Raw genomic sequence first — 18897 nt, forward strand, 5'->3', positions numbered from 1 at the left:
AAATGGCACTTAGTCCCCTTAGCCAAATTGTTAACATACTTTGTGAATACTTGGGGCCCAAGCACTAAGCCCTACAGTACTCCACTGGTCAAAGCTTGCTGACTGTTTACACTCAACCTTAGCTTTTTTTGCTGAATGACCTTTTCACTGTCCACATCAGTATATTGCTCAAAATTCCATATGCCACATGTCAGTGTATCATCCCATTTTCATTTGTCCTTCAATATTCTTGACCAACCTGTATGCTGAGACCTTCAAAAATCCAAATCTACCATATCCACAAGCTTCCCCTCATTTATTCTAGTAATCACATCCTCAAAGAACTCTAGCAGAATACAATTTACATTTCATGAATCTGTGTAGGCTCTATTATTCTTTTAAGGCATTAACTCTAACCTCAAATAGTTGGCCCACATGAGACCTTACTGTAGTTGCAGGGTGAACTTCAAAAAAACAACGCAAATGGTGAGCGCACAGAATTGTGAGAAAGTAATATGAAATGCATTTTAATTTCCAGTGGCAAGGATGGCAGTGGACTAGCTGACTCAGTTAAATATTTGAAATGTTTTTATTTAAATATTACGCTCATCCTATTAAACACCACTGTGGACTATATATAGTTACTGTTACCTTTGTAACTACAGCTTTATCAATTATCAATATAGTTCAGAAACATGGTGGACTTGATTTGCAGGATCTGCTGTAGAAATGTGCAAATTTGGGATCTGGGAGGGACCCAATGGTCACAAATTCTAAAGATTCAGCCCAGCTGCTTGCTCTGGTTTGTCATTTGGAGCAGAACTTCTTAATAGGTATCAAAACCCATTGCATTAATGTTGCATCTTTAATCTATGAAATGCTCAAAATTTTTTCAAAAGAATCAGACAAATCTGAGACCAAGAGATTGTTTTTGGGCAACCAAAAAAGACAGAGATTCAGGAATTCAAGAGAACTTGATAGCTTAAGACACCAAGGTTAGAGAAACAGAAAGCTGAAATGTAACAGTTTTAAAATCAAAGCAATAGTTGCATCAAGATTAATACAGAGGGAGAGAACAAGGTAGTGGATGAAGAGGACTTTGTGCACACTTAGTAATGTGCAAGAATTTTAAATTGAAGTCTGTTTAGGGAGAGTTGTATATGAGAGGCCAGGTATGACAGAAATCAGTTTGGTGAAAGTAATAGCAGAAATATATCCATTACAATTCTGCAATATAACTCACTCACATTCGGCTTTGATAGCTGCACTGTTGATTGGTAAAAATGGACGCCGTGCTGCCTGCCGCGGACGGAACAGGTTCCGACAGTAATACCGTGCAATTTTGGTTAATCTCGTTGTCTGGAGACAGAAGGCCTGCCTAGTCTTCAGTGTAAACTTGGGGTTAGCATTCTTCACCCAGTACCCATGTGGATTCTAAAAGATAATAATAATTAGAAAGTATGCACAGCAAAAACTGATTGTTTTGTTTTTGCTACAGCTGCAGCTTGCGAAACACCATAAAACATTCTGACCTTGCCCCTACTACCCACAGGATCTATAAAAATTTTAAAGTAATAAGTGTTTAATTTTTTTTTTCAGCAACAACATAAAAAAGGCACAGGGATTCTGTCAATTAACGTTTAAGGTCTAGGATAACTTTTCCTAATTTTTACCTCCATGTATGGAGCAATCCCAGGAACCTTCCAAAATTTTACTACTCACACACTTCAGAAGAACCCAGCAAGGAGTTGTTCTTAGTCACACCTCACACCACTACCCCAACCCCACCCCACCCCCAACAAATTTTACATTCCTAGGTGAATTCTAAACCACTTCTAAACTGCGGGATATGCCCAGGTATCTACTGATCAACAGCAATTCCAACCAATTTGAAAATTAGATTTCAATCCCATGTCTTAAGGACAGAAAATTATAAGAATAGAATCACCTTATATCTTCAGTCCCATTACATCACCCACGCCCCCTTACCCGCTTAAAAATCACACCATACTAGGTATAGGCAACAGGGAGCAAATAAGGTGCTTGAGGAGTATAAAAAGTGCAAAAGAATACTTAGGGAAGAAATCAGGAGGGCTAAAAGACATGAGGTGGCTTTGGCAGTCAAGGTGAAGGATAATCCCAAGAGCTTCTACATGTAAATTAAGAGCAAAAGGATAGTACGGGATAAAATTGGTCCTCTTGAAGATCAGAGTGGTATGGAACCAAAAGAAATGGGGGAGATCTTAAATGGGTTTTTTGCATCTGTATTTACTAAGGAAACTGGCATGGAGTCTATGGAAATAAGGCAAACAAGTAGTGAGGTCATGGAACCTATACAGATTGAAGAGGAGGTGGTGCTTGCTGTCTTGAGGCAAATCAGATTAGATACATCCCCAGGACCTGACACGGTATTCCCTCCAACCTTGAAGGAGACTAGTGTTCAAGTTGCAGGGGCCTTGGCAGATACAATTAAAATGTCAGTATCTACGGGTGAGGTGCCGAAGGATTGGAGGACAGCTCATGTTGTTCTGTTGTTTTAAAAAGGCTCTAAAAGTAATCCGGGAAATTATAGGCCGGTAAATTTGATGTCGGTAGTAGGTAAATTATTGGAAGAAGTACTAAGAGATAGGATCTACAAGTATTTGGATAAACAGGGACTTATTAGGGAGAGTCAACATGGCTTTGTGCGTGGTAGATCATGTTTAACCAAACTATTAGAGTTTTTCAAGGAGGTTACCAAGAAAGTGGATGAAGGGAAGGCAGTGGATGTTGTCCACATGGACTTCAGTAAGGCCCCTGACAAAGTCCTGCATGGGAGGTTAGTTAGGAAGGTTCAGTCACTAGGTATATATGGTGAGGTAGTAAATTAGATTAGACATTGGCTCAATGGGAGAAGTTAGAGAGTGGTAGTGGAGGATTGCTTCCCTGAGTGGAGGCCTGTGATTAGTGGTGTGCCACAGGGATCAGTGCTGGGTCCATTGTTATTTGTCATCTGTATTAATCTGGATGATAATGTGGTAAATTGGACCAGCAAATTTGCTGATGATACGAAGATTGGAGGTGTAGTGGACAATGAGGAAGGTTTTCAAAGCTTGCAGAGGGATTTGGACCAGCTGGAAAAATAGACTGAAAAATGGTAGATGGAGTTTAATGCAGACAAGTGTGAGGTATTGCACTTTGGAAGGACAAACCAAGGTAGAATATACAAGGTAAATGGTAGGGCACTGAGGAGTGCAGTAGAACTGAGGGAACTGGGAATACAGGTACATAATTACCTAAAAGTGGCGTTACAGGTAGATAGGGTCATAAAGAGAGCTTTTGGTACATTGGCCTTTATAAATCAAAGTATTGAGTATAAGAGTTGGAATGTTATGGTGAGGCTGAATTTGGAGTATTGAGAGCAGTTTTGGTCACCTAATTACAGGAAGGATATTAGTAAGGTTGAAAGAGTGCAGAGAAGGTTTACAAGGATGTTGCTGGGACTTGAGAAACTGAGTTACAGAGAAAGGTTGAACAGGTTAGGACTTTATTTCCTGGAGCATAGAAGAATGAGGGGAGATTTGATAGAGGTATATAAAATTATGATGGGTACAGATAGAGTGAATGCAAGCAGGCTTTTTCCACTGAGGTTAGGGGAGAAAAAAAAAAGAGGTCATGGGTTAAGGGTGAAGGGGGAGAAGTTTAAAGGGAATATTGGGGGGGCTTCTTCACACAGAAAGTGGTGGGAGTGTGGAATGAGCTGCCAGATGAAGTGGTAAATGCTTTTAACATTTAAGAAAAACTTGAACAAGCACATGGATAAGAGGGGTATGGAGGGATATAGTCCAGGTGCAGGTCAGTGGGACTAGGCAGGAAAATGGTTTGACATAGTCAAGAAGGGCCGAAGGGTCTGTTTCTGTGCTGTAATGTTCTATGGTTCATACAGCTTCCTATTATATCCTTGGGATATTATATTGAGATTGGGATATAATTGGGAAGAGAGGAAACAAGGGTGCCCACCCTCCACACTGACCAGCGGATGCTTAAGTCTGGAACTCACTGTCTGAAAATAGAAGAAACTCACATTTAACATCAGGAGGGTGTGCTTTTGAAGAGCTGTGACTTTTAAATGTCTTCCCATCTGAACTATTCACTTATTTAACTGACAGGAAAGGGGCTGAACCCAATGCTGATTCAATACTGGAGAACTTTATCAATCACCACAGACAAAATTATCTCTTTCTGTATATTACATTTTTCATGACTTCTATGGTTGCTTCTGACATCCTTGAGTATATGCCACCTCTCCATTATCCCACTTATACGCTTCCTCCCTTGCCCTTGAGATCCATGGCCTTTCCAAATATGAACGGGAGGAAACTTTTGCTCAAGTTGTCTGAAATGTCAGAGACATTGAAAATGACATGGCAGAATTAGCTGTTGTCATTGCATATGTCAAAACTGAGAATTTGCTTTCTGATGGTGTAAATGAGAAACTTGAGGGGAACAAGTGCATGGGGGACTACTTTCTGTTCTAGAGACGTATTCTAAACCACTTAATTGTGACATTCCACCCCCTCCCCAAAGCTGAAGAACTCTCCTAACTGCCTCATGTGATCAAGGCACTGAATGGATTCTGCTGATGACCTTACAATATCAGAAATAAAACCCTGTGATATATATACAAAATGGTCCCCTTCCCTTTACACTTCTTGAATCATAAAACTGTAACACTTACTGAGCTATTACGGTTAGGTCCAGGTCTCTCACCCTCGAGTCTTGTTGGCATTTTTAGGCCACCGTATTTCTTCCAGTAGTTCCAACAAGCTGCACAAAGTCTGCACTGCATATTAGGAGGGCCCCAAGAGTACCACTGATATGACTGAGTTGCTAAAGAAGAAAACATGAAGAGCTCTTGTCAATGATCTAAGAAATAAATCATATTCAATTATCAGATAAGGAGCACACAGGTACTAAATTGATAGCAATTTAGCAATTCACATCACACAGAGTTTATGTTTTTGCATAAAAGCCAGCAAAAAAAAAACTTCCATATGAGATTTAAGATCAGAGTCTCTGATTGGCGTGAAGGTCCAATTGGTAGAACAATGGTATTTAAATAAAGAGGGTTGGAAAGTGGGCAGAATCTGTACAGTGTGGGTCTGATGGTCGAGATCTATTGCATTGACAGTGGAGCACCAGAATGTAGATGGTAAAGAGGACAGGATATAAACATACCAGAGAACAGGGATTGCTATGGAGGGAGGGTTAAGGCTGTGGAGAAACAAGAATGCCTAGATCAGATACAGAGAAAAGCTGTCCCATCAATTATCTCCAGACAGGTACGCTATTGTTTCATTTTCCAAATCAAACATTTTTTTATTTCCCTTAATTCTTCACCTTCCCCCTAGCCCATTTCCCTTCAGCCTATCACTTCCCAGCTCTCTACTTCATCCCTCCCCTCCCCCCACTTCTTATTCCCCCCTCAACCATCCCATGTTACTTCACTCCAGAAGAAAGATTTCGGCCCGAAACGTCATCACTACCTCCTCCCATAGATGCTGTCTGGCCTGCTGAGTTCTGCCAGCATTTTGTGTGTTTTTACAAACATCTTGTTGCTTAAGTTTAGCTGACACTTAGTTCATGTTTATCTTCCAATACTCTAATCCTCTCCCTCAAATGAAACATTGAGCCAAGGAACTTGTGATGATCACGGGGATCCCACTCCTGTTGAGTAGAAAAAACAACATGCTGCATGCCAGTCAATGGCAAATCCACCAGGAAAAAATAGCAGACTCCACTCACTGTAGCAGCTCTCACAGGCTCGGCCGGCTCCTCCATTCTGGCCCTGGAACCCAGCTCCATTCACCATCCCTGGCTTAGCAACTGTGTTATTCACATTGATCTGGTTGGGGTTTGGTTTGTTGCTGTGGAAAATTAGAGATGAATATTAAACATTGTAAACTGACCAAAAGAACTTGGCCTTAGCTTGAGAATGCATTTTGATTAAAATAAAAATAAATTTCAAATGTTGAGAGTTGCACCTGATAAATCAGCTTTAACACTACTATTCCTCTCAATTAGAAGAGAGAGCACAATTCTTTTGCTGGAATACTTGGTAAACGTAGTTATTAATGTACTTGTTTTACAGAATCAGATAGCAAAGAATGGGCGCTTCTCAACCACCTCGTCAATGCTGACCGTGACACTTCATCCCATTTGCCTGTTCCAAGTCTGTTTCTCTCCATGCCTTTCCTATCTAGGTATCCTGTCGAAATAACTTTTATAGGTTGTAATTTTGCTTTCCTCAACCAGCTTTGCAGATAGATTGTTCCAGATAACCATGTGAAAAACCTACCCTTCAAATCACCATCATACAAAATGGAAGATTAAAGTTATCCCCTCCAGTTAAAAGTAAAGGCCTCGCTAAATGTCATAATTTATATATAGCACTAGTATATAGCCCAACATTAAACGTCCCTTTAGTGAGGAAGCATATATTTATTCATATGAAAAGCTTAACACCCAGTTCAGTCTGGCAACTATTATGATTTTGTACAATTTATTCTGCTAGTACAATAGCATGGCAATTCTTTGACATGGGCAAGACAAATCCCAGAAAGTACTTACTAGTTGGGGATGTACACCTGTTTTAATCGGCTTTCAGCTTCAGCTGCTTTCAAACGTTTCTGGAAAATAAATTGCATTACAAGGAATATTTCATGAAACAGCTCCACCAGTATGTGGATTCACATAAACACTTGATCTAGCTTCATTCTCACAGATGTCTGATTCTTCATGCCATAGCAAGTGATGAGCCACTTATTTGAACCACTATCATCATACTTCGAGCATACTTCGAGCTCCAGCAATGATGGGAGTAAAGGAAAACTCTGTCCTTGAAAGCAAGGACAGTGTTTGACTTGGAAAGGAACTTTCATCCAGAGGCCAGGTATGCTAAAACAAGCAAGTCTCATCCACAGCACTCAAAGCTTTTCCCAACCATCAAGACTGGGACTACAGTGGATTCCGGCTGAGGACCATCGGTTAATGGGGACATCCACTCAATTTCAAAGAAGAAAATCTAATCAAGAAAATAGCCAACATCCCTGTTGTTTATTTGGGACACAATGCACTTAACTGGGGCAGGGGCTGTTGCCAAACAGCCTCTAACTACTGCCAGTTGCATAGCCATTAAGATACCACACTGTGATTGGAGCGAACAGTTTTTGAAATAGTGTCGGTTGTGTGTGTTGGTGTTTTTTTTAAATAAGTGATTTTTGTCACTGTTGGTGAGAAATGAGCAGTAAGGCAATTCAGAACTGTTTTGCTCAGTAAAAGCTCTTAGGATTATCCTTCACCTTGACTTACTTACAGAGCAAAAGAACATGATGCTGATAAGTATAGGAACAAATACACAGCTTTATAGTACTCTAGTAGTCTAATTTGTCCTGTATTTCATTTATTACATAATTTGTTACCCAGCTGTTTTCTTTATACCTTTTTAGCCATTTCCATGAAACTTCAGCTATTTGGGGCAGTCACTTAATTGGATCAAAATGTACCAGTCCTGAAGTGTCCCAATTAACCAAAGTCCACTGTATTTTCTTTGAAGAAAATAAAGCTGAAGGGGTTTAGATAGAAGAATAAGCATCAGTGAGAATCACCATATCCCTACAAAGGTGTTGCATAATCAGACTTGGTCTTGTCAGTTAATATATGCTCCCTTTTTTGAGCTATTCTGCAGAAACATTTGTCCACATCCAAAATATAACAGTTATATCTATACAATTGCAACTAGTGAAATTGTATTTACTTACTGCTATACTTGTACTTAATGATTCAATGTATTTTGAAGACAGATTCTTCCACCACGTCTACCCGAGCTGAATAAAGACATCTAAAACTTCACTGAAGTCAACAAAAGCACAATTCTTTACCTGCTGCACATATCTGTCCGTGGTCTTCCACATGTAATAGTACTCGATTATACTGGTTAGTGATTTCCAGGGAAGCTGCAAGAGGCATTAAAGTGGCAGTTAGTGTCCAGAATACAACATAATCTACTGCAACACCAAGAAGCCCCACCTCAAATGCTCTCCATGGACCTTCAATCACCACCTTTCACCAAATATCTCTGAACAACTGTGACCACATAAAAATCAGCCCAAGCTGGAAGTTTAACACTGCACCTGTGACAATTTCAATCCATCTCTCAGTGCTCAATTAAATACGTGATGTAGGAAAACATAGTAACTAACTGGAGTATTATAATGAATGACCAATTAATGTCCTTATGGCAAAGGTCATTAAGCAAACATCAAGTAGGAGGTATTAGAACTGTTCAAAAAGTCATCAGCTCTTTTATGGAGAGAGAGAGAGAGCGAGAATACATCTCAGTTCAATATCTTACCTAAATACCAATAGTGTATCATTTCCTCAGAGCTACTTAATCTCTAGTCATAAGACAGAATTCAAACCAGACGATGTCACTTCGATGTCAAAGAATTAGCAACTGTATGTAAATATGAGTTCAAGCCTCTTCACTAATACCCAAAATGCCCTACAGACTGAAAGAACTTTATTTTGTAATATTAAGGATAAAATCTCTGATTTCTATTTTAAACTAGAGTAGTTAATTCTCCCTTAACCTACAGCAGTCCTCCACCACTAGAGGATGCCAATGTTCACAAAATACCAAGCTATTACAGAAAGTGCTGTTACAGGAATCAGTTATTTTCACCCATAATTTCACTCTGTGACAAGCCTTTCCTTCCTGGAAGCATTCTCGTGAACCTCCTCTGAACTCTCCCCCACCTCAATGTCAGTACATCCTTTCTTAAACAAGGGACCCAAAACTGCTTATAAAGCCTCAGGATTAGATCCTTGGTTTTATTTCTAATCCTCTCAAAATGAATGCTAACATTGCATTTGCTTTCCTCACCATCGACTCAACCTCAAAGTTAACCATTTGGGAATTCTGCATGAGGACTTCCAAATCGATTTGCACCTCAGATTTTTGAGTTTTCTCCCTATTTAGAAAATAGTCTGTGCTTTTATCCCTTTGAGTAAAGTGCATAACCATACACTTTCTGACATTGTGTTCCATTTGTCCCTTCTTTGCCCAATCTCCTTCTACCGCCTCCCTGCTTCCTTAACACTACCTGAGCCTCCAACCATCTTCGTATCATCTGCAAACTTGGCCACAAAGCCATCAATTCCATCATCAAAATCACTGACACACAATGTAAAAAGCAGCAGCGCCAACACTGACCCCTGTGGGTAACCACTAGACACAATTAGAAAAGGTCCTCTTTGTCTCCTACCATCAGCAAATACTCTACCCATGCTAGTATCTTTTCAGTAATACCATGGGCTCTTATCTTGTTAAGTAGCCTCATGTACAGCACCTTGTCAAAGGCCTTCTGAAAAGGCCGAGGACACCTCAGATTCTCTTTTGTCTATCCTGCTTGCTATTTCTTCAGAGAATTCTAACACATTTGTCAGGTAGATTTTCCCTTAAAGAAACCATGCTGACTACAGCCTAAATTACCATGTGCCTCCAAGTACCAGAAAACCACATCCTTAACAATCGACTCCAACATCATCGCAACCACTGCAAAGGCTAAATAGCCTGTAGTTTCCTCTCTTTTGCCTCTCTCCCTTTTTGAAGAGTGGTGACATTTGCAATTTTCCAGTCCTCCAAAACCATGCCAGAATCAAGTGGTTTGTGAAAGATCATTATCAATGCCTCCACAATTTCTTCAGCTAAGTCTTTCAGAACCCTGGGCTTATTCCGTATACTGCATGTATTGAAATATAAGCACCTGTGTTTTAAGCCAATTAATCCTTTGGTCCTAAAACATGCCTTCCAACTAGTTTCTACAGAATCACAAAAACTAAAATTAGATAGCACCTTCTTTCACTATTTAATAATAGAAATGCAAGACTGAGTTATCAACCTGAGCACAGACCCATCGATTAAATCAAAGAACGAGCAGATTAATTAACAGAGCAAACCAACTAGCGTACTGTTGCTCAGAGGCTGGAACTGGCATTGTGCTCACAAACCAGAGAGACTCTGTAGGCAGAACCCAAGACAATGGCACCACCCTCACCCATCTTCTCACATGCATTGCCAAGGCATCAGAATACAATAATCCAACCCCTTCATCACTAATAATTACTACAGAAAATGCTGAAAAAGCTCAGTTCAGATGAAGCAGCATCTGCAGAAAATGAAGCAGTTAATGTTTCATGTCAGAGAAACAAGAATATGAGAAAATGTCATTTATGTAGCAGGGAAGGCGGGAGAGGAAAATGGCTAGAACAAAGGAAATCTTGCAGGCAAAATGGAATAATGTGCTTCCAAGAGGCAGTAAAGCTCTTTTGTATAATTCGTTGCTAATATTTAACAGTTGTATCTATAGAAATGGAAGAATAATGAAGGCATAAGAAAGAGTCAATGATCTGAAGTTGGAAACTTCAACATTGCATCCTGCAGGCTACAAAGTTAAAGTGAGCTTCCACTGGGCCTCAGTGTAACTTTACAGGGAGCTACAGACACGGTTAGAGGGGGAGTCAGTGACAGGTAATCATAAGCTCATGGTCAACTATTGTAGATTAAGTGCCAGGGTTCTGCACAGCAAACACCAAATCAGCAGTTGCTTTTTTTCCAATATACTGTAAGCTACATGGTGAACACAGAAAGCAGTACATTTGACTGGAAGATTGTGTGAGTGCCTTACCTGGAAAGTTTAATTGGGTCCCAGGAAGGTGGGAAGGGAAGAGGTAAAAAGATGGTATTGCACCTCCTGCAGCTTCTTGGGAAAGTGGTGTACAATGGGTGTTAAGCAAGAACCTGAGAGCAAACCAAGGATCCATCAAACTGCTGGAAAATGGATGATTCATTGAACATGGAGGGTTCTAGAATAAGCACGAGAGGAGGCTGTTTTTCTTTCTACTGCTGCTGGTCAACTTGTTGAGTTTTCTTCATTTTCTGTTTTTAATTCCAGCTTGTCTAGATTTTCTTTCACTATTAACCCATAGCAAGTTCCTGCCACACAAGGCTGTCACTTTTCGTCTGTCTTCCCAACTGACAAGGCAATACTGCGTAGGTTTATGACAATTATTTTGAAAAATCATTAAAAATAACAAATGGCTCAATCTGTCTGGTGCATCACGCACTCCCTTAAACAAGATAGGCACCTTCAGTCAGTCCATACCCAGTTAAACCCACACAATGCACAGCTTAAAAGTGACACTTAAATACCAGCTGCTTGCAATTCCCAGCCGTACTCACAAAGTCTTGTCGAATGTCACTAAAATCCTTGCCGTATTTTTCAAGAGCTTCCTCAAATAGGTTTGCTTCAGAGGCTGACCATTCTTCCATTTCATCCCGGCACAGCACAGGCCCTCCCTGAGGCACCAAGGCCGAAATTGCTTTCGACACATCATAGTTATTTTTATGCAATGTATCCATGGAGTGAAACTGCAACAAAGACAAAAGTGAAGTAAATACCCCATTCAGAAAGTACAGCATTGTGAACTCCCACAGAAAAGAAAGGCATTTTAACAGTCAGTCACACCCAACTCACACCTAGGACAGCATTGCTAACTGGGGTATATCAATCTTTATATAGGACGAACAAACAGAGGGACAACATCCTTCTACACACTAAATTTGTAACACACCTATCAATATGATCCAGATATGACAGATCTACAAACAAAACCAATGTAAAATAAGAATGAATTATTCTGAGTGAAGACAAGAGAATGGCCCAGAGTTCTATCAAGATTTGACAATACAGAAGCATTTGTTCTGACCAAACATTAGGCAGACTCAAATTACCAGGCTTGAAATATTCAGTTAATTAACTTCTTGTTGAAGACTACAAAGATATCAAAAAGACACATTTCACTTATTTCTTGCATGAGGCAGTGGATTTTTCACAATCAACGGCTAACCTTTCAAAAATTAGTTGCAGAGACTATAATTAACAGCAACCAGTGTAATTTTTAACATGTGTTTAGACCGAAATGCAATGATTATTCCCAGTACTGGGAGCATTCTGACTCTCATGGGCATGAACAATTCATAAAACAATTGAGAGGTGGGCAGAAAATAGTTAGAAATCACTCATAACAAAGCAAATTTAAATCGAAGGGGTACATAAAAAGCCAGAAAGGTATGAACTCAGCATCATAAAACTGAAACAGGCAAGCGCATGAAAGGATGCAAAACCAAGGATCAGCATTTTAAAACTTCGTTAATAAAATGATCTGTTGCTATGCAAGATGTACAGCACATGGGTGAATTAACAATAGGGAGGTACATGGAAAGAAAGGGTTACATAGATCTTGCAGTAGGTTAAAAGGTCAGCACAACATTTTGGGCTAAAGGACCCTCACTGTGTTGTACAGTTCTATCGTTCTATGTTCTACATGAGGAAGGGTTCAGGCAATCAGAAAGATTTGTCCAACAATCAGCAATATTTCAGGAGCATGAGCACCTTTTTCTGAAGTCAATGACCAGCTCTAAATGGAAGGAATGCAGTAAAGATATACAAGAATCTTTCTGGGACCGGAGATACTGAGTTACAGTGAACGGTGAGACAGGCCAGGACTTAGTAGACTGAGAAGTTATCTTTTAGAGGTGTATAAAATAATGGGAAACATCAATAAGGTGAACTTACTCAGTCTTTTTCCCAGGATTAGAAATTAACCTATAGGACGTACAGTGGTACTAGAAAGTTTGTGAACTCTGTATAATTTTCTCTACTTCTGTAGAAATGACCTAAAATGTGCTCAGATAAAGAAAACCCAATTAAATAAATAACATAAAAAATATCATACTTGTTCATTCATTTATTGAGGAAAAAATGATCCAATATTACACATATTTGTTGGAAAAAGTATGTGAACCTCTAGGGTATTGCCTTCTACAAAAGCAATTTGGAGTCAGGTGCTCCAATCAATGAAGTGAGATTGGAGGTGTGGGTTGGAGAGGTGCCTTGCTCTATAAAAAAGACACACAAGGTCAGGTTACTGACAAGAGTTTGTTCTTCTCAAGAAAAATGTTTACATGCACCATGCCTTGATCAAAACAACTTTCAAAAGGACCTTAGAAGAATTGTAGAGATGCATCAAGCTGTAAAAGGTTACAAAAGCATTTCTAAAGATCCAAGTGCTCATCAGTCCACAGTAAGGGAAATTGTCTACAAATGGTGGAAACTCAGTACTGTTGCTACTCTCCCTAGGACAGTGGGCATTCCACAAAGAGCACACCAAAAGCATAACATGCAATGGTGAAGGAAATGAAAAAGAACCCAAGGGTTACAGCAAATCACCTGCAGAAATCTCTAGAATTTGCTAGTCTCTGTTCATGTAACTAGCAAATAATATCAAAGAGGATACTAAAAGCTTTTTCAAGTACATAAAGAGTAAAAGACAGGTGAAAGTTGATATAGGGCTGATAGAAAATGATGCTGGAGAAATTGTAATGGGAGATAAGGAGATGGCGAAGGAACTGAACGAGTACTTTGCATCAGTCTTCACTGAGGAAGACATCAGCAGTATACCAGACATTCAAGGGTGGCAGGGAAGAGAAATATGCATGGTCACAATTACGACAGAGAAAGTACTCAGGATACTGAATAGTCTAAAGGTAGATAAATCTCCTGGACCAGATGGAATGCACCCTCGTGTTCTGAAGGAAGTAGCAGTGGAGATTGCGCAGGCATTAGCAATGATCTTTCAAAAGTCGATAAAGATTCTGGCCTGGTTCCGGAGGACTGGAAGATTGCAAATGTCACTCCGCTATTTAAGAAGGGGGCAAGGAAGCAAAAAGGACATTATAGACTTGTTAGATTGACATCGGTGGTTGGGAAGTTGTTGGAGTCGATTGTCAAGGATGAGGTTACGGAGTACCTGTAGGCATATGACAAGATAGACGGAACTCAGCATGGTTTTCTTAAAGGAAAATCCTGCCTGACAAACCTAGTGCAATTTTTTTGAGGAAATTACAAGTAGGCTAGATAAGGGAGATGCAGTGGATGTTCTGTATTTGCATTTTCAGAAGGCTTTTGACAAGGTGCCGCACATGAGGCTGCTAAACAAGATAACAGACCATTGAATTACAGGAAAGTTACATACGTGGATAGAGCGTTGGTTGATTGGTAGGAAACAGAGAGTGGGAATAAAGGGATCCCATTCTGGTTGGCTGCCAGTTACCAGTGGTGTAGCACAGGGGTCCGTGTTGGGGCCGCTTCATTTTACATTGTATATCAACGATTTGGATTATGGAATAGATGGCTTTGTGGCTAAGTTTGCTGATGATATAAAGATAGGTATAAAGATAGGTAGTGCTGAGGAAACAGAGTGTGCAGACAGACTTGGATAGATTGGGGGAATGGGCAAAGAAGTGGCAAATGAATTACAACGTCGGAAAGTATACTGTCATGCACTTTGAAGTTCTGAGATGCAACGGGACTTGGGAGTCCTCGTGCAGGATACTCTTAAGGTTAACCTCCAGGTTGAGTCGGTGGTGAAGAAGGCGAATGCAATGTTGGCATTCATTTCTAGAGGAATAGAGAACAGGAGCAGGAATGTGATGTTGAGGCTCTATAAGGCACTGGTAAGAGCTCACTTGGAATACTGTGTGCAGTTTTGGGCTCCTTATTTAAGAAAGGATGTGCTGACAATGGAGAGGGTTCAGTGAAAATTCACTAGAATGATTCCAGGAATGAGAGGGTTAACATATGAGGAACATTTGACTGCTCTTGGACTGTACTCCTTGGAGTTTAGAAGAATGAGGGGTGACCTCATAGAAACATTTCGAATGTTGAAAGGAATGGACAGAGTGGATGTGGCAAAGTTGTTTGGTCTAGTACGAGAGGTTTGCCACTGCAACACGGATGTGTTTAAACTCAGTAGTGGGGGGGGGGGGGGGGAGAGGGGATGAACTGGAAATATAAGGATGGAGTTAAAGGGAAAGTGAAAATAAGAAGAGTTAAAAAGGACAACAGAATCAATGGAGTAGAAAGCTCAAGAAGAGATCATACAGTATGGCCAAGTGAAATAGGAATTGATATGAAAGGAGAGGGGAGTGACAAATTAAAAGTATTATATATGAATGCACAAAATATAAGGAATAAAGTAGATGAGCTTGAGGCTCAGTTGGAAATTGGCAAGTACGATGTTGTGGGAATAACAGAGACATGGCTTCAAGCGGACAGGGCCTGGGAAATGAATATTCAAGGATATACATCTCATCGAAAGTACAGACTGACTGGCAGAGGGCTTGGGGTGGCTCTGCTGGTGAGGAATGATATCCAGTCCCTTGCGAGGGGGGACATAGAATCAGGGGATGTAGAGTCAGTATGGATAGAACTGAGAAGTTCTAAGGGTAGAAAGACCCTAATGGGAGTTATCTACAGGCCCCCAAACAGCAGTCTGGAAGTAAGGTGTAAGTTGAATGAAGAGTTAAAATTGGCATGTCGCAAAGGTAATGATACAGTTGTCATGGGGGATTTCAACAAGCAGGTAGACTGGGAGAATCAGAATGGTCCTGGACCCCGAGAAAGGGAGTTTGTGGAGTGCCTCTGAGATGGACACGTAGAACAGCTTGTACTGGAGCCTACCAGGGAGAAGCCAATTCTAGATTTAGTGTTGTGCAATGAACCAGATTTGATCAGGAACCTCGAGGTAAAGGAACCATTTGGAGGTAGTGACCATAATATGATATGTTTTAACCAACAATTTGAGAAGGAGAAGGGAAAATCGGATGTGTCAGTATTACAGTTGAACAAAGGGAACTATGGAGCTATGAGGGAGGAGCTGGCCAAAGTTCAATGGAACAATACCCTAGCAGGGAAGACAATGGAACAACAATGGCAAGTATTTCTGGGAATAATGCAGAAGGTGCAGGATCGGTTCATTCCAAAGAGAAAGAAAGATCCTGTAAGGGCTGACGAGGGGAGTAAAGGGGAGTATAAAAATAAAAGAGAAGAAGTATAACATAGCAAAGATGAGCGGGAAACCAGAGGACTGGGAAGCTTTTAAAGAGCAACAGAAGATAACAAAAAAGGCAATATGCCAAGAAAAAATGAGGTACGAAGGTAAACTAGCCAAGAATATAAAGGATGATTGTAAAAGCTTCTTTAGGTATGTGAATAGCAAAAAAATAGTTAAGACCAAAATTGGGCCATTGAAGACAGAAACGGGTGAATTTATTATGGGGAACAAGGAAATGGCAGACGAGTTGAACAGGTACTTTGGATCTGTCTTCACTAGGGAAGACACAAACAATCTCCCAGATGTAATAGTGGCCAAAGGAACTAGGGTAAAGGATGAACTGAAGGAAATTTATATTAGACAAGAAACAGTGTTGGATAGACTGTTGAGTCTGAAGGCTGATAAGTCCCCGGGACCTGATGGTCTGCATCCCAGGGTACTTAAAGAGGTGGCTCTAGAAATCGTGGACACATTGGTAATCATTTTCCAGTGTTCTATAGATTCAGGAACAGTTCCTGCTGATTGGGGGGTGGCTAATGTTGTCCCACTTTTCAAGAAAGGAGGGAGAGAGAAAACAGGAAATTATAGATCGGTTAGCCCAACGTCAGTGGTGGGAAAGATGCTGGAGTCAATTATAAAAGAGGAAATACGACACATTTGGATAGCAGTAGAAGGATCAGTCTGAGTCAGCATGGATTTATGAAGGGGAAATCATTGCTGGACTAATCTTCTGGAATTTTTTGAGGATGTAACTATGGAAATGGACAAGGGAGAGCCAGTAGATGTAGTGTACCTGGACTTCCAGAAAGCTTTTGATAAAGTCCCACATAGGAGATATGGGGGCAAAATTAGGGCACATGGTATTGGGGGCAGAGTACTGACATAGATTGAAAATTGGCTGGCTGACAGGAAACAAAGAGTAGCAATTAACGGGTCCCTTTCGGAATGGCAGGCTGTGGCCAGTGGGGTACTGTAAGGTTCGATGCTGGGACCGCAGCTGTTTACAATATACATTAATGATTTAGATGAAGGGATTAAAAGTAACATTAGCAAATTTGCCGATGACACAAAGATGGGAGGCAGTGTGAAATGTCAGGAGGATGTTATGAGAATGCAGGGTGACTTGGACAGGTTGGGTGAGTGGGCAAATGTATGGCAGATGCAGTTTAATGTGGATAAATGTGAGGTTATCCACTTTGGTGGCAAGAACAGGAAGGCAGATTACTATCTAAATGGAGTCAAGTTAGGAAAAGGGGAAGTACAACAAGATCTAGGTGTTCTCGTACATTAGTCAATGAAAGCAAGCATGCAGGTACAGCAGGTAGTGAAGAAAGCTAATGGCATGCTGGCCTTTATAACAAGAGGAATTGAGTATAGGAGTAAAGAGGTCCTTCTGCAGCTGTACAGGGCCCTGGTGAGATCCCACCTGGAGTATTGTGTGCAGTTTTGGTCTCCAAATTTGAGAAAGGACATTCTTGCTATTGAGGAAGTGCAACATAGGTTCACAAGGTTAATTCCAGAATGGCGGGACTGTCATATGTTGAAAGATTGGAGCGACTGGGCATGTATACACTGGAATTTAGAAGGATGAGAGGGGATCTGATTGAAACATATAAGATTATTAAGGGATTGGACACGCTGGAGGCAGGAAGCATGTTCCCACTGATGGGTGAGTACAGAACTAGAGGCCACAGTTTAAGAATAAGGGGTAGGCCATTTAGAACAGAGATGTGGAAAAACTTTTTCACCCAGAGAGTGGTGGATATGTGGAAAGCTCTGCCCCAGAAGGCAGTGGAGGCCAAGTCTCTGGATGCATTCAAGAGAGAGTTAGATAGAGCTTTTGTAGATAGCGGGGTCAAGGGATATGAGGAGAGGGCAGGAACGGGGTACTGATTGTGTATGATCAGCCATGATCACAGTGAACAGCGGTGCTGGCTAGAAGGGCCGAATGGCCTACTCCTGCACCTACTGTCTATTGTCTATTGACATGACTTGAGGATTGCAAGGCGACCATTCAGAACAGAGATGCAAAAAAAAATTTTTTTGCCAGAGGGTGGTGAATCTATAGAATTTGTTGCCACAGGCAGCAGTGGAGGCTAAGTCATTGGGTGTATTTAAGGCAGAGATTGATAGGTATCTGAGTAGTCAGGGCATCAAAAGTTATGGTGAGAAGGCGGGGGAGTGGGACTAAAGGGGAGATTGGATCAGCTCATGATGAAATGGCTGAGCAGATCGATGGGCTGAATGGCCACTTCTACTCCTTTGTCTTACAGTCTTATGTGTCCACTATAAGAAAAACACTGAACAAGAATGGTGATCGTGGAGTCACACCACAGAAGAAACTACTACTCTAAAAAAAGTGCTGCATGTTTCAAGTTTGCAAAAAACCAAATAGATGATCTAACAACGCTTCTGGGACAATGTTCTGCAGATAGATTAAACAAAAGTTGAACTTTTTGTCAGGAATGCACATTGCTATGTTTGGAGGAAAAAGGGCACTGCACACCAACACCAAAACCTCATCCCAACTGTGAAGCATGGTGGAAGCCGCATCATTGTTTGGGCTGCTCTGCCACCTCAGGGTCTGAACAGCTTGTGATTGTTGAGGGAACAATGAATTCAAAATTGAATCAAGACATTTTACAAGAGAATGTCAGGGTAGCAGTCCATCACCTGAAGCTTAATAGAAGCTGGATAATACAACAGGACAATGATCCGAAAGAAAAGAGTAAATCAATAACAGATTGGTTTAAAAAGAAGAAAACTATGTTTTAGAATGGCTGAGTCAAAGTCTTGACCTTTATCCTATAGAAAAGCTGTGGATGGACCTGAAGCAAGCAGTTCTTGCAAAGAAGCCCACGAAATTCCCAGAGTTGAAGAGGTTTTGTAAGGAGGAATGGCCTAAAATTCTTCCAAGCCAAT

The 18897-nt window shown here is 40.7% G+C and overlaps 1 protein-coding gene across 6 annotated transcripts in view; it reads right to left on the bottom strand.

Annotated features, from left to right (window-relative positions):
- The window catches only part of LOC132381808 (metastasis-associated protein MTA1-like), a 184081-nt gene that overhangs the window by 52977 nt on the left and 112207 nt on the right, over positions 1-18897 (bottom strand). For all 6 annotated transcript variants that reach the window (XM_059951404.1, XM_059951399.1, XM_059951402.1 and 3 more), the window contains 6 exons: positions 11261-11449; positions 7899-7973; positions 6589-6647; positions 5764-5885; positions 4697-4848; positions 1227-1413 (listed from right to left, as the gene is read on the bottom strand). In XM_059951404.1, the coding sequence (XP_059807387.1) occupies positions 1227-1413; positions 4697-4848; positions 5764-5885; positions 6589-6647; positions 7899-7973; positions 11261-11449 (784 nt within the window). The remainder of the gene's footprint in view (positions 1-1226; positions 1414-4696; positions 4849-5763; positions 5886-6588; positions 6648-7898; positions 7974-11260; positions 11450-18897) is intronic.

The sequence above is a fragment of the Hypanus sabinus genome, chromosome 26 (assembly GCF_030144855.1).
Source record: "Hypanus sabinus isolate sHypSab1 chromosome 26, sHypSab1.hap1, whole genome shotgun sequence".
Classification (NCBI taxonomy): domain Eukaryota; kingdom Metazoa; phylum Chordata; class Chondrichthyes; order Myliobatiformes; family Dasyatidae; genus Hypanus; species Hypanus sabinus.